The sequence below is a fragment of the Rhopalosiphum padi genome, chromosome 1 (assembly GCF_020882245.1).
Source record: "Rhopalosiphum padi isolate XX-2018 chromosome 1, ASM2088224v1, whole genome shotgun sequence".
In the NCBI taxonomy this organism is placed as follows: domain Eukaryota; kingdom Metazoa; phylum Arthropoda; class Insecta; order Hemiptera; family Aphididae; genus Rhopalosiphum; species Rhopalosiphum padi.
Genome location: NC_083597.1, coordinates 85576215 through 85593452, shown reverse-complemented (window position 1 = coordinate 85593452; position 17238 = coordinate 85576215). Strand labels below are relative to the sequence as shown.

Sequence of the window (17238 nt, the reverse complement as noted above, 5' to 3'; positions counted from 1 at the left end):
TTTACAATTATTAGAAAAAAGGTGAATCTCATTTGAAAAATAAGTTTGTCTAGGGCTCTATAAAAACGTCAAGACCTGATGGTAAACCAATAGTAGACATTATTATAAATATTATTTAATACATAGTTATTATAAGATTTGTGAATTAGTGAATCCACGTAAAGACGAATAAATAAATTGTACCAATATTAGTTTTATCTCATATAATAGGTATCATTTTGGTATCTAGTTAATCGTTTATAGACGCCGAGGAGAAGTTAAAATTATATTCTCGACCCTCGGGACATATTACGTATTCGTCGGATAATATGTTTTCAATATTTAAGAATATTTCTTCGTGTTTTAAGTTAATTTAACTATTAATTTAACTTTAAAACCGGCAACTCTGCCTTCGATGCCTACCCGCCGCAATGTAGTCAGTGTACACCTTTCACGGAAAACTCGGGGCCAAATACTTCTCATCTCGAGCGTCTAAACCGGTTTCGATAACTGAAAAAAAGTGTAGACGTAACCGCCGGTCGGCCGGAGTACCGCCTATACGCATTACCATTACACACCCATTATCAAGAATAATATCACAGAACAACGTTTGTAGGTTATATCTTATATTATATGCTTGTAATGTGTACACTGTTCAACTGCAAAGACGGGCTCTGCAAAAATCGTCTTTACCACAATATTTAAACGGCAAAATTCGTCGGAACTAATATCGAATTACAGTTGAACTTCTCACCGCTGCATGTCCCGTGAATTTTGCACCGAGAACGATTATTATAGTATTGTGAGTAAAAATATCTCCAGAACAGTATTTAAAAGTTGTTCAAAATATTATATATCTGTGATTATACGGCATAGGTATATTGTAACGAATCGCAGTCACGTGTTTCAATATCAATTATGTCGTTATTTCATATCTGCACGTTTGGGACTTAAAGTATCGCATAATATTATTACCGAAATCGTTTCTGCATTTAGTGTAAAGGATAAAGGTGGGTACTACGTTCTATTGTCGTATATGATAAACCACTATATTTTAAAGTGCATATAAACGTCATAATACAGCATAATATTATCTAGTAATGATTATTTGAATTATGCATTTATTACATTATATATAATATACATATTATATACAAGTACACTGAAAAGTGATACCTTTCGATTTTAACGGAGAAGGATTTATTAATTATTTTAACTCAAATGAAAATCAATACTTATACTTTTATTTAAAGTATCTACTTACCTATCTGAAATATAATAAATTGGTTATAATTTGTTGTATGTGTTTGTCTTTGTGTATACCTACATTACTAAATTGTTCATAATATGCCTAACTAAGCCAAACAAATATATATTACCATTATTAGTTATGGTATTTATTATTTCTTTCTTTTTGGTGATTGATTTCCGAATGGTTTATCGTTTTTAGTTACACTTACGCATAATACACATATACCTACGTAATGAATAAATGCCTAATATTTTGTAATTACAAACAATACAAACTACACATAATTATGTTTTTATAATTAGATTTATGGTATATGATAAAAGGTACACAATAAAACGTTTTATGTTAAAAATATATAAATAAAGTAATATTATTGTTAAAATTAAATTAAAAATAAGTCATGCTCTTATTTTATTTATTTAAAAAGAAATAATTTAGGTAACAATGGTAACATAACTAGATAATTCGTTCAATGTTAAAAATTTAATTAATTTTTACTTTTAATTAACAACTTATACAAGGTTAATATAAACCGAAATAATGCTAATCAATGTTTATCGTTATGATTTATAAATTTATAATATGTAAATTCATCATTCTAGTTTTTCTCTCCTTATGCTTATACCATATGCGTGTATATATAATTATGTAACTATGTATTAAACTATACACGTACTAAATATTGCACAATATTATACCAATAAATAGAAAACAATATTTTTAGGGTAATATAAATTCTTTATTCTAGTTTTATCCATCAGATACGTATATAACATAAATATAGGTTTCAATCATGTAACTATTTAACTATACAAATGCTAAGTAGAAAGTAATATTTCGAGAGTATTGTGAAAAAATCTCCAATATTAAACTTTCAGTTAACACATATGTTGTTTTAACTTTATTGTAAATGTGAAAAAAGGTCACTTTTATATTTTAGTATTATTATCTCTATTGGATATTGGATCAATGCCAACTATTTATCTGTAATGTTTTTACATAATTTTTAATATTTCTAATAATGAGTAAATACTAAACAAATGTGACAACTTTGGTTGTTATTCATATTAAAATAAAAAAGTGATTATTTTGGAGTAGGTATAACATTTTTGTTACATTATTAATTACAATTTGCTATACATACTCACAAAGAGAAGCCAAGAATTATCCAAGTTTTTTAATTATTTCAAAGATAATAATTAAGATAATAGTTTTATAGGTACCTACTTTTATTTGCTGATATTCAATAACTAATCAAAAATTATTTTTAATTACCATAGATTTTGCAACATTTTTATTATAAACACTTGATAATTAATACAATTTAGGTGCTTAGCAAATGATGATTTTTTCAGAGTTGACAATAATAATTACAAGTAGGTCAGATTCTTTTTCTATTTACCATAAACACATAATATCAATATGCTTATTAATTATTATTTAACAAAGTATAAATTATTAATTTATTTAATAAATTCGAAATGAACTAAAAAATGTATGTTATACTCGTATATTAAAACTACGTAATTTTAAAACATTGCATTTCTAATTTCTATTCACATATATACATATATTATATATATATATAAATAATATATATTACATTAAATATTTTAATGACAGTGTTGTTTAATTTTTTATTATAAATCATATTAATCTAAACTGTTAACTTTGCTTCAGACTTTATTCACTGTACAATCAAATAATTGTTTTGTTAAATCAACAATAATGATATATTGGATACCTTAACAGTTAACACTAAATATTCAATTAATATATAGTTTTCACATTTGTATTATATTTTAATTTGATTACTTTTTACGTTCAATAGATGCATTGGAAACGTTAAATTTTATATAATCTATGTATAATCTATATATTTTTGTAAAGCTTGATAAATATTTTTAGCTTACGATTAGAAAAATCTAATAAATAATTGCAGTAGTACGTGCGTTTTGTATATTATCAATAGTATAATAATATTAGGTAATATTTAAACCTTCAGGAAATCGTACAAGTATAGTAAAATAATATTGTACAAGTGAAATTATTAAATACATCTGATGATAACGTGAATGATTGTTTGGAAATTTCAAATAATATTTAAAGTATAAAAATTATGTGTACTTGAACTATTATGAATATAATAAATATACCAATTTAAAACAAAAATATGTGTTTTGGGATTCAATCTATTCTGTGGAAATGTAACATAATATACCATAAATATTATGTTATCGTTCTAGAAAATTAAATTCAGTGACAGCTGCAGCAGTGTATAATTGTATACCATGTTGTCCGAATCGTCGTTCAGTGGCGCAATGGAAAAACAGCCACTGCTATCGTCGAAAAAACCCTCGATCCGGCGTTCGCTATTGGCGAGTTTTCTCGGTAAGATTATCATAATATTTTAACACTATAACGATTTTTAAGGTATAGCTTGATGAGGTGACTTTTAACTTGTAAGTTTGTGGTATACAATTCATAGTTATTTTGATTTAGGGCACGTATGGTCATTACGACTTTATTATTACGGCCCAGTTTTAATATTCACTGACCTATCTAAAATTCGTAAGACGCTTTTTTATTACACCTGTTATCGGTTACTATTGTTACATCATTCGTTACTACGATGAACGTATAGATATATATACATATTATATATATATAATATAGAACGCTGAAAAAATAATTTTTTTTTTAATTTCTTTGCAATTCCAAAGATATGTTTATGATCCAATATGAAAAATAGTCGTCTACTTATATCTACCTCTTTTCTTTTTTACTTCTAAACTTATTTTTTTCACAGCTTAAAATGTGGTTCTTTAGCATGTATTACTATAATATTATTTATTTTTATTCACTGCTATAATTTATAGTATATTACAAATTGTAATTTTATATCTATTATCGGGATTTATTAAAAAATAAACAAATAATTCAACGTTGAACAACTTAAAAAGTTATTGTTAACTTTTTTTAAAATTGTATTTGTGCTGTAAGACATACCTATTTAAAATGTTCAGTGTATCGACATCTGATGCATAATTTATAATACGATGTTGGATGTTTTCGTATTGTAATTTACTAAAATACTAATATATGATATCACAGACTATAGTATTATGTATATAATTTTATACATATACGCTTATTCGTCTTCGGTGCCAAAGTAAATTTGTTTTGTTTTTTCTTGCCAAAAGCTTCCGTGATGTCTTTCGCTTCGGGAACCGTGGTCGGTGGCTGGACGGCACCGCAACATCCCGAAACCGTCGCCGATACCATGTTCATGATGGAAACCATGGACCAGACGTCGTGGGTCGTATCCATATACCTGATCGGCGCCCTCGTGGGCGCGCTCCCGGCTGGCGGGTTATCGCGAACCTTCGGACGCAAGAAGTTTCTTCTTTCGCTTGCGATTCCTATGACGGTTGGATGGCTGTTAATCATGTTCTTCGTGAATGACGTAAGTATATGTATAATAAAATAATACTTATTATTTTATGAGAATCGTATCTACAATTATATAATATATATATATAGAAAAAACATAAATTAAAAAATTGCCATTTCATCACATTTCACCGACTATATAAATAGATAGATACAATGTTTCCCATTAATACGCATTATATTATGATTTATCGAGTATTTTTACAAATCAATATATTGTAACTTTCTCTCCGCGGTGCATTCATAGGTTCTGCATAATATAATTTTATATAATATGCAACTTTTTAATTAATTATTTTTATATTATTACGTAGTAGCTACACGAGTCTCGCTAGAACGTCAAAAACAATGTAATAATAAATACGATTCGTCGGCAGGTGTATTTGATTCTATTGGGACGTTTCCTCTGCGGACTGTCGCTGGGCGCCGTCACTGTGGCGGTGCCGCTGTACAACTACGACGTGGCGCCGGACGTGTGTCGCGGTCGCGGTGGCGTGTTCCTCGACTTCATGCTGTGCGTGGGCATCCTGTACTCGTACGTGGCCAGTTCCTTGCTGGGCCTGTTCATGTTCGCGTTCACCTGCGCCGTCTTTCCGCTCGTGTTTTGCGCCCTTTTCTGGCGCATGCCCGAATCGCCGTTGTTCCTGTACAGCAGAGGGCGCTTCGTGGACGCCAAAGCAGCCCTAATGTATGACCATCGCCCTAAATAATTATAGCGGATCGTGTCCTGTGATAACTCTGGGGCGTGACTTAAGTGGTGGTGAAGGGGTACAAGGACGGCGTTTGGGTTTCGTATTCCCGATAAGTGGACGACAGACGCCGCGTGCGGGTTTTGAGTCTTAGCGCACATTTTGGCACGCCGCGGATCAGTGGCGTACTTAGGATTTCATGGAGGAGGGTGATATGACTAAAACTGTCAACGCCGGACATCCCAGAATTGTATTACTTACTGATAAAGTGATAAATGGAAAAACACAAATATAAGCTAAAAAAGGGGAGTCAAGGGGGGGATATATATCTCCCTAATCTCCTCCGCATTTGTTTATATTTTTGTCGTAACGTCTATAAAATGTTTTGGCGATGCTTATTTATGTTCATTTTTACAATTTGATATTATTCGTAGCCATATTGTAACACAAAAACTAAAACAGAGAGTTCTTAAAAAAATAAATAATAGGTATAAAACGGTAAATTATTTCAACAAATCAACATGTTTTTAAAAATAAAATATTTATTTAAGGTCATAAATTCATAAATAACCATTAGACATAAGCTGAATTAAATGCTGAAAACATTTTTAAGAAAATATATTATTACGCGTGAATACGCAAGTACACTCGGGTGGCTCCTGATATCGGTTTATCGCGTCCGTCACAGACAGTTTTTTAGGAATTTAGTGTAGGCAATATATACTTTAACGTGTGCGTTCAGAGGTCTTATATCGTTGCCAAATAGGCCAAAACGGCGTTATGAGATCGTATTAGAATAGACCAGCCTCAAACGATCGCCGTACAATACTATTATGCGCGGGTAACGATGAGGATTTTTGTATGACTTGTATTATCGTAATGCAGATGGTTGTACGGAGACGACTTCGACGTTAGTGTGGCGTTCGATGAGTTCGCGAAATTGCAGACCGAAGACGATGCGCTTCCAGTCGAGAAGAACTTGCAACCGGCCGGAAGAAAGTACGGACGATTTGGTTTAACGTTCTCGGACAACCGTGACGATGTATTATAATAACTTATATTGTTTTAGGCGAGCTTTCGTGAAGGCGGTCGTCCTGTCGTTGGGGTTGGCTACCACGCAGAGGCTGTCCGGTGCAGGAGCCATTATACAGTACACGTCAAAACTTTTCAGCATATCCGGTTCGTCAGTGGCGCCGAATACGGCATCGATAATAACCGGAATTTTCCAGCTCATCGGTTCGGGCATCACCATTTTCCTCATCGACCGGGTGGGCCGCCGAAGACTTCTCCTCCTCTCGTCGTCAGTTGTAGTGGCATGCTTGTCCATGTTGACTATGTACTTCTATTTCTTGAACAAAGGTTCGTACTGCCTATTTATATTATGCTTATAATATGGTCTTATAACTTCTTGTTTTTGCGCGATGACAATATCTGCAAAAGTCGTCGTAGTTGTAGGTCCTTTTTAATGTTTTCGAAAATTTCTGAAAAAAATAATAATGAAAATTACACAATCAATTTTAATGCGATAGTGAAGAGTTAAAAAAATTATATTATGTTTCTGTGACGTGTGATCACTATTATACATGTTGAGATTATGTACTTATTCGCGCAAACTGACGCTTGCGTTCAAAAATATTTTAAATATGTACGTAAATACGAGTATATGCAATAACTAGATTTTTATTAATTCTAGGAAATTTATCAGTTAAGTATTTTATAGCATAATTTTATTATTTTTTATCAAAGAAATAAAAACGATAAATCACACATGATAAAATTCTTCTTTATTTGCGATGAAAAATTATTTAATTTCCTTAAAAAAATATTTTGTTTATAATTTTTTATATTTGGTTATTGAATTATATAACAATACGATGTAATTATTTTTAGTTCCGGTCCTTATTGTAACTGAAGATCGTGGCTAGTAACTCTTAACTCGCGTGTTTTGTAACTATACACATAAGTACGCAAATGTAAGTACTCTCGCGTCGTAACTGTAAATTCTGACGATCAATAACAATTGATTAAACTCCCTCCCTCCAAACCAGGATCATAAATCATATGCCATCTTAATATTAATCCGATTACAATAATAATACTTCATACGATCATAATATAAATGTTTGATTTTTATGACGCATGTTCTAGCCGATTTTAATAACCATGACGTGTGGTATAAACCCAACACCTATATTACCATTTACTATTAAACGGAAGTTGACTTAGGCGTAACGGCGGGATAATATCAAATAGTGGTCGGGTGGCAGTATTGTGGTAAACTGCAGTTCCCACCCCTTCCTTATTCTTGGAAATAAAAAAAAAATATCATATAATATGTTCCGATTCTACTTGCAGGCATGTTGGAGAACTCCCTGAAAATACTGCCCATAATCATAGTCTGTACGTTCATCTCGTTCTTCAGGCTCGGTTTGGGACCGATACCATGGTTCATTACCACCGAGCTGATCGGAGCCGATCACTCAAATCGCGCGCAGTCCTGCATAGTATCGTACTCTTGGATATTGTCGTTCGTAGTGATGAAGACGTTTGTCACACTGGTCGACGACTGGCCCGTGGCTTTGTGGCTGGGCTACACAATCATATCGGTTGTCGGGTATCTCTTTATTTTGTTTTTCATACCCGAGACCAACAACAAGAATGCTGATGAAATCCGTCTGTCACTAGCAAAAACCTATCAAATCAATTCGTCCTGATTATTTTGTATTAACAAAAATTAAAAACTTTAATTTATAATTTAATATTTGTGTACGTATTTTTATTTTAACTATTCATTATTATTCTAAATAATGCATACATGATTTTTTTGTACGTTGTATGATATTAATATGTGATTAAGTTGTACTTTTATATTTTTTAGGTGTGTGCTTCGTCATAGATGAATTATTATAGTTGATTAAATTATTATATTATATTTTTTTGTGAACTGTGTTTATAAATTATAACAGAATATAAGGTATTGCTCATGAATATCAGAATTACATTGGTATTATAGGGGGTCAATGGTTACAATATTGCACTTTATAAGGTAATATTCCATAGAATAATATTCAATTATAGGAATGAAAACATAACTACATTATTTTGTCAATAGGTTAAAGGCTAAAAAGTTTTAAATTACAATAGTTATAATTTATAACGTTTGAAATATTATATTTATTTATACTTGTTTTTAGTGTCAAAATAGCAAATTATTTATAGCGTTAGACTATAATTGACATGTGGATGCATTAGGTGTGTTACGTCATTACTGAAATCTAAATAACAAAACGTAGTTATCGTCACAGCCCGTTGATCTTTACTAAAATTGTTGAATATATTTTGTTCATCATATAAACGCCAATCGGTATTATCACAATTATATACAAAGCAATACTAAATCCCGCTTAATCCTTAAATCTCCGCGAATGTACTATCAAATATCGTAAGAACGTCAAGTATCAGGTAGAAACGTCAATATTAAACGTCTGACGTATGACAAATCTACGTTATTTTCGGTGAGTGCTAAACTTATATTTTCATCAAATTAAAAAACGTCATGTTTTTGACAGTTTTAATTTAATTACCAGCGGACTAACTCAGAATAATTAGCTATAATATGAACCAATTAATATTGAAATATACATGTACTACGATATAACAGTATTTAATAATTTATTTATTTGTACATTATGTTACGTAGGTACGTAAGTACGTTTTATTAAAAGTAATGCAGTTACTCAAACATGACGTGTATATTATGCTCAATATGAATTATTTACTTTTAAGGGATGCAGAATAAACGAAGTCGGGTAGGATTAAAAAGGTAATTAGACAAAATAAAACGATTATTATCGTATTGTTAGTACATTAAAACAAACATATATTACATTTCAATTATATAGGTACCGAGAAATCATCATAATATTGTACCTATTGCGAAGCTGGAAGTTTTACTGGCTAAGTAAAATATAAAATAAGTCCACATTCCTTCCCTGTAAAAAAACTTGCACTATGCTTATTATGAATGTAAAATTTTTATAATTTTTCATGAAATATATCAGCTACGTTTATAGGCGTAGAAATATATTGAAGCTGTTTAATTAATTTTTTTTTTTTTAAGTAATAATATGTATTAAATTCACATGAATAATGATTGTCAAAAATGGGGTCTATGCTTCAACCTTTTTAAAGAAGTTTTTCAAGCTCCACTTATTAATTACGCAAAAAAATGAAGAACAAAATATCTATTGAAAAAAAAGAAAATTTTATACTTGTGTATATTATTTATTTACGAGTGTTATTTAAATTTAAATTTGTATTTATACATATTACATATTTACATCTGTAAAAACATAACACATGTATTGTTTGTTTCAAGCGGATAATTACAAACAAAGCTACACGTTTACTGCAAGCACCTAACCGATGATGGCTGATGAGTGATGGTTACCAATTTACCATAGTTTATTTAAACGGACTTGGTAAAATAATAAAACTACATACGCAAGTACGTAAGGATAAGATTGTCATACGTATAATGACCATGTTATTATTTGATTTCACGCGTTGTTGTTAATTTTTAAGAAGTCTTCGAAAAATAATAATAAATAAACGACAGAATGGAAAAGAATAGAATTGAATATTTTAATGCTATTCGTGTTGTGACAAATTATTATTATCACGTCAATCTACATAATTTTATACGAGTAAACGTTGTACAAGTTTGAAACATATTATGTCGTTATTTCTAACGATTATACAAATTTGATACTGTAACAATACGTTTAGAATTTCATGGTCAAATTTATGATAATAATAATAGTAAAATATTGTGGTTCGACAGTATTTTAGTTGGTCAATGTCTATAGTTTGACGAAGGACAGACGAAACGATATACTATAATAATATTGTTGTGGCGTACCTGTATGCATGACTGTATAGTGCATATTACAAATTAAAATATTGCATGTACATAGTATATTGTGTAATGTTTAATTTATGTTTATGAATTTATATCGATAAATTGATGCAATAACAGTATAACACAATATGGAGATTTCATATCATAATTTGTATTCAACGATCTCCTAACACTGCATTTAATTGAATTGTGCATTGAAATATTGTATAAAGCCTGTTATTTTCGTTTTATAGAACAAAAGTAAAATACGAGTAGATATAGATAATACAATTTTCCCATTGAGATATAAAATTGAAAATTTAAACGTATTTCATAGAACCACAAAATACAATTTTTCATCCAATATTTTGTTAACGATTCACTTATACTAAATAATTTCCTACGCTCACATGTTCTTAATATAATGTTAATATAATACTTACTGCAAAACTCCTTAAAACCAGTGGGTATCTCTTTAATCGTCATTATAAGTCACAATTATTTATATAGCTACAAAAATCACAATTTTTTCTTTTTTTCGTTCATATAGGTGCAATAGTAAATACTAAATACACTTATAAAATATAAATAATAAATAAAATAATTTTTAATACTTCTAAATAATAATTAATTAATTGAATAAATATTTATAAAAACAAAAAAACTGGCAGTCTATGCATTCATACTTAATGTTTAGATAATATATTTCTTTATATCAATTTTCTTTTTTGGTTGTCGAAATATATCATTTTTTTTTAAATGAAATACAATAAAAAAAAAAATGTAAAAATATTGTTTCAATAAATCATATTATATGATTTAAATATTTTATTTTTGGGAAGCTAAAGAAGGTGTTTTAAAAAAGGTAATGCAAATGTATAACTTACACCACCACCCATAAATAAATGGCGCTCCTGGTTATAAGTGGTATAAAGTATAAACAATAAGCATCGAGTGTCTTTTTCTAATAAATCGTTGTTATTATTTATCATAGTTTTTTTCTTCTTCTTCGTATACATAATTTATTAAAAGATAAACAAAATGTATGGTTATGTGAACGTTTAAAGCTTTAAAATTGGATTTACAATAAATAATTAATTAATGATTATACTGATATTGTATTTTTCGTTTTAAGGAATTTGAGGTGTTAAAATTAGTCTACACTCTATATATATGATGTAATACTATTTAAATAAACTTACACAGTTATAGAAGAAAAATTTATTTTTTTATATAGAATATCTCAATTTAGACTTTGGTAATGAATTGGCGGGAAATAAATAAACTGTTTGAAGATACCATAGAGAAATAGTTGCTTGAAGTAGGTGCCTATATTAAACTATTAAAAACGTAAATTTAAATTATTTTTATTCGACTGTATTTACTACTCTGTTCAAGTCACTCTGTATTTAAATTGCTACATATTGATATATACATTTATACTCATAAGTTATAATATTATTTCTTGTTTATGTTAATTGTTAACAGTTATTTCTCAACCAAAAGATTGTAGCAATACAGAAATAGTTTCCTCGCGTCGATCAAATTATAACCAAGAATGTTTAAAATATGCATACTTATTTAGTAATTTATATCATATATTATATATATATACACTTTACATACCTATTACAGTATTACCTATATTATTAATTTTGTTTACATTAAGTAAACATTTTGTGCTCTCTCGTTTCAGTAAAAAAGCCCTAAAAAATGTTCGATTAATGCTATTATAAATATTTTAGCATCAACTGTTTGAACAAGATACCATAATAATATTATTGTACAATAGTGGATAAAACAAATTCACTTAATAATTAATGAAATCGACCCGTTTTAATAATGAACTACAGTCCAATATCCATTTATAATGTATATTATGTATGCGCTATAATATTATATGCTATTAAATGTTTTTGATAACTTATAAGTATACTATGTTAAAAATAAGTTTTAAAATATCGTGTTTTTACGATTTATTTTTTTATTTTACAACATAAAAAATGAATGTATGATGTATGGACTATGGTAGATTGCACTGAAATTATTAATCTTACGTATGAACGTATGACTTGTGAATGCAGTAGACAATAATAATAGTATGTTCCCGTGGTACCGGTTCACCTTGAGAGTCCTAGTTCAAGTGCATCTTGTTCTGAGCGTAACTATATCTGAATATGGCTGGATAGCATACAAAATACAATAGAATAAATACAGTCCAAAAAACAAATTCAAAGTTGTATAGGTGAGTGTTGTGTAATACAGCGTAGATTAAACAACAATTTTAGTTAAGTAATCTCGTTTTTGAGGGGGAGGGAATGATGTGACCATTGTATTTTTTTTATTTTAAATTTACTTGAATTAAATCAGTGTATAGCATTTAAATGACTTAATTTAGTATCTTGTCAATACAATTTAATTATATAATTTAAATAATGTTATGTTTATACAAAACTATTATGACGTTTTAGAAGACTGTGGTAATAGTAATTGGTTCGATAATTTTGATTAGTACCTATACTACACGAAATGCATTTTTGCATATAGCTTTATCGTCTATACTTAAGACACCAGGACAGCTAACATGAATTGTTTGCAAACCATTTGGATAAATACGATGATACTAAAAGCCAAAATGTTTATAAGTATATCTTACATAATTTTAAATTTTTTTATAAATATAAATCAAAAAAAATTAAAACTCATAATAATAATAATAAGTATATTTTTATTTTATAAACAAGACGCGAGCCACCTCTGATTAATACTATAGTATTTGTAGACTTTGTCTTACAGATTCTATAGAACATATAAAAAAAATACAATATAACAATATAAAGAATAATTTATTATACTTATAGGTATAATAAATATATAAAATGTAAGTATGATAGAAATGTAAGCAAAAATTAATTAATAAGGAATAACTGTGAATTTTTATGATAATAAAAACAAACTATAATAAATTATAGGTAATTGAATAATTTTCTTACTACTACAGATAATCAATCATAATATTATACTACTATATTTTAGTAATCTTAGAAGGGAAAAACTGACATTTGAGAAGAAGAAACAATTTACGCGAACTCCCTTTTATATAACTTTTAATATTACATACCTATTATTATTACTCGACACCTTCGAGACGGTTGTTGGCAAATGTGTGAATGTGTAATGAGTATGACCATACGAAAATAGACAACCGCGTATACAAAGCCATGTCGTAGCGTCGTCGCGCAGGTAACGCGTACGTAAATATTTACGACGTCAATTCTGCAATATTAACAATAATGACAGCGTCAATTATATTATAAATAAGTATTTCTAATCGTCCCCCCCCTCCTGAAATGGATTTTTAAAACCTCTTGAAACAGTAACTGCATATGCTATAATATATTGTATGTATCTATTGTTAACAATTTAAATAAGATTATTTCAATATTAGTGATACACCGGTACAGTGTAATCAATAATCGGAATTCGAATACCTAATAGCGTTACCTATATGTATAGTATACAATATACATTGTACATTGTATAGTAAAAACTAAATAGTAATAAATAGATTATATGGACTTTTATGCACCGAAAGCGTTGAAATATGCAGTGAAAACCTCTAAATATGCAATAAAAAAAGATTAATATTTAAAAACTCAAATTATAATAAGTATAAAAATATATATAAATATTGCATTATTTTTTACCGTACCTGGTGAATTTTTTTTTTTTTTAAAACGATGGGATTACATTTTGACCACCTTAACGTATGCATAGATGTATGTTATAATATATAAGCGTAAAATTGATATTAGTGTATTAGGGTGATATCGAATAAAAATTGGTCCGTATTATAATAACGAGAAGACGGTAACTAACAAAAACCTTAGTATTGAAAATTATAAGTTTATACGTATAAATGATCCTCACGGCGACCAGTTGCAGACACTATATAAATATACAATATTATAGTAAATTGACACACCACACATGTATTTCATAATATCATTATATTATATAATGATACACATAACTGCACCGATCGCTAATGTAATAATAATTATATATGTAATATGTGTAGTTTTTTCATTAATGCACCCATTACATTATGTACTTAAAAATGTTTCGTTTTTCGTTTCCAAACGCGTGCCGTATATAATAAGATTCCTCTTTTCGACGAGCTACGTTAAAAACTTTTAATTTTTGAAAAAAATACTTAGTTCTTTAGTGGAGTACGCCAATATTTGAACGATAGTGAATATATGTATTTACAAAATTCGAAATACATAGCAATTAATATTACATTTTTTATTCATAAAAATTGACTTTTATCACTACGACTGTGTAATAATATACATTATACACTTCCTAAAATAGCGAGACTCCATTAAATTTTAACAGATGCAAAACCTTCATTGGTCCAATTATCTGAATTATTATAAAAATATAAGTCATATTCAAATCCGTTCACTTTGCCAATTACATGGAATTATTTTTTTTATATATTTATTACATAAACTATACATTTGAAACATTTTGTTATAGATGTATAATATATTCCATAATAATACAATAATTATATCAAAAAATATATAAATAATATAATACTTAAATTTTAATTGCATAAAACGATGTACTACTTATTATTATAGCTAAGCGACATCTGTAAATTGTAATGGATTAATATAGATTTAATCGACAACTTTTTCTTCATCATTTACGATAATTTTTCTTATGTTTAAAGCCTAACTACTAATAAGATATTCTTGGCCCGGTATAGATCTAAGTTTTTAGTGTAAACATTAAAAACTTCTTAGCTGTGTGAGTGAGAATTTTAAGGTTTTAAATATTTTAAATATCAAAAGAAATCCTTCATTGTTTGTCATATAATCACTTAAAAAATATAGATGTACATATATGTTAGAGTATTTAGTTGTAAACATTCTATTGAACCAATTAAGTACGTAAGTACGTTTAATATTTGCTATTTAGTGATGGAATATACTCTCTACTAATATTATATATTGTTTATTATATTTCAAGAAATTCAACGACACAATACAATAGTATTAATATTGTAATTTGACAGAAATTCAGCTTTAACAGGCGCAAAAGAATATCTATGCACGTTGAACCTATTTAAAAAAATACTCTAATACTAGGGGGTGCAAGTGTACCGTCTTGTATCCCCATTATTATTATTTCATAGGCTAGTAAATATTACATACATAATATAGGTATAGCTAAATAAATAGCTTTTAGATAAAACTTTATGATTATTATTATTTATTAACATTTATTCTGGTAATTTAGAACGAAACAATCGTGATATTCAAAACACCACCAAAAGTATAGACATAATTTATAATATAAAAATAATACGTAATTTTATATAATATAAAAGTGATTCAATTGGCGTTGATCGATAATGATTTTCTCCATTGTTTTCCGTCCAAATTATTATAAAAACTATCACGAACGAACCTATACAGACTATTATAGAACAATCGTACACGAACACGGTGAAGAAATATTGTAAACGTACTATTATTACATTTATCAATACCTATTTTTCTATTGTAGACCATATAAAATGCTTTTTTACAGTAAGTTGTATTCGTTGACAATTTTGAAGACTTGACGTGTACAATATAATCCGTGGTATTCCGGCAATACTGCGTCATGTCGACCGTTATCTAGTAAGCCGCCACTGTCGTTTTTAACTTACTATATTGTATAGTCTACACTCTATATTATAACCTATATGCAGTGCCGGATCTAGTACATTTGACGCCCGCGGGGCTAATAAAAATGTAGTGCCCTTACATATAGTATATTAGTATTAGCTACCGGGGGGGGGGGGGGGAGTCAATATTTTTCATATACCCGAGAGCGCCCTTATACCAACAGCGCCCGGGGCAAGGATACCTATTTACCCCCCCTAAATCCGGCACTGACTATTTGTGTATCGTGTATGTGTATGTGTAATGTATATAAATGATTATTTTACTGCGAATGTCCGCAATTGGTGAGTGCTGACAGTCACCGGTTAATGTCGTCAACCACCAAAGGCATTGGTGAATGTTGGCATATTGATTAAATTTGTACTGTTTGTAAACATTTACTAGCGAATGTCGACATTTATATAACGATATTGGTGAATGTTGGTAATGCCGATATTATATTTTAATCTGATCTTATCTAAAATTCTAGTACCTACTTATACAAGATGTAATTGCAAAACAAAGTGCACCACAAAAAAGTGTGGTTGTAGGAATGTTGGCATTTTATGCAGTTCAAAATGTCATGACAGTTTGTCATGTTGCAATAAGAAGTAGAACAATTTTCGTCGTTGTTTTAAAATAATAATTTTTATATGGCATAATAATCATAATTTAAATTAATAATACAGGTATAATATTGTTCAATAATAATAATCATAATTAATAAAAGTAATATTGTTAATATTTATAACCAAACATATCATGTCAATTTTATATTATTGTCTATACTCTATAGTACTATACTATATATTATGTGCGAATACGTAACCTATGTCAACATTGACCAAAATCCTAATGTAAATGTCAACAACCACTATAGTATATGTCTATATTATTTTAATTTTTCAACATTCATCAATTTAATAGGTGTAAGTCGACATTCACTAGGTGATCGTCAGCACTCACCAATTGCGGACGTTCACAGTAACATATACACCAATGTAAACTATAACCACAGTACTATACGGATATATTTAATAAAATAATATATTATATTTTTTTAATATCTTAGCAATATCAAAATGTCTCGTTTGTCGTTTTTTATTGTACACGGCAATAATGTAGGTATGTCTTCGGATTTCTCGGTTTGCGATGCGTACTGTACATCGCGATATTATTACACGTCGGGCTGAGTTGCGCGATCGAATTTCAGTCCTGTTTTATAAATAGTCGAAGTGTAGG

The 17238-nt window shown here is 28.9% G+C and overlaps 1 protein-coding gene and 1 long non-coding RNA gene across 3 annotated transcripts in view; one reads left to right on the top strand and one right to left on the bottom strand.

The window, feature by feature from the left end:
• Nucleotides 1-582: 582 nt before the first annotated feature.
• Nucleotides 583-8305, top strand: LOC132932432 (facilitated trehalose transporter Tret1-like). Of its 2 annotated transcripts, XM_060998809.1 has the most exons (8): nt 583-781; nt 856-989; nt 3478-3622; nt 4435-4697; nt 5062-5372; nt 6259-6372; nt 6443-6732; nt 7729-8305. In XM_060998809.1, the coding sequence occupies exons 3-8, from the start codon at nt 3523-3525 to the stop codon at nt 8085-8087; spliced, it is 1437 nt and encodes a 478-aa protein (XP_060854792.1). In that variant the 5' UTR covers nt 583-781; nt 856-989; nt 3478-3522; the 3' UTR covers nt 8088-8305. The 2 variants fall into 2 exon arrangements, with proteins under 2 accessions (XP_060854792.1, XP_060854793.1); XM_060998810.1 differs by lacking the exon at nt 856-989.
• LOC132932435 (uncharacterized) overlaps nt 6722-17238 on the bottom strand; it is a 31010-nt gene continuing 20493 nt past the window's right edge. Inside the window, exons 2-3 of the long non-coding RNA XR_009662873.1 lie at nt 13395-13549; nt 6722-6854 (exon numbers count right to left, since the gene is read on the bottom strand). This is a non-coding gene — a long non-coding RNA (uncharacterized LOC132932435). The remainder of the gene's footprint in view (nt 6855-13394; nt 13550-17238) is intronic.

Bases quoted from the DNA above. Each gene is read 5' to 3' on its own strand.
- LOC132932432 (XM_060998810.1), top strand. From the start codon at position 3,523: ATGTTGTCCGAATCGTCGTTCAGTGGCGCAATGGAAAAACAGCCACTG. The intron at 5,373-6,258 runs GTATGACCATCG...ATCGTAATGCAG, and splicing joins GACGCCAAAGCAGCCCTAAT to ATGGTTGTACGGAGACGACT. The intron at 6,373-6,442 runs GTACGGACGATT...ATATTGTTTTAG, and splicing joins TTGCAACCGGCCGGAAGAAA to GCGAGCTTTCGTGAAGGCGG.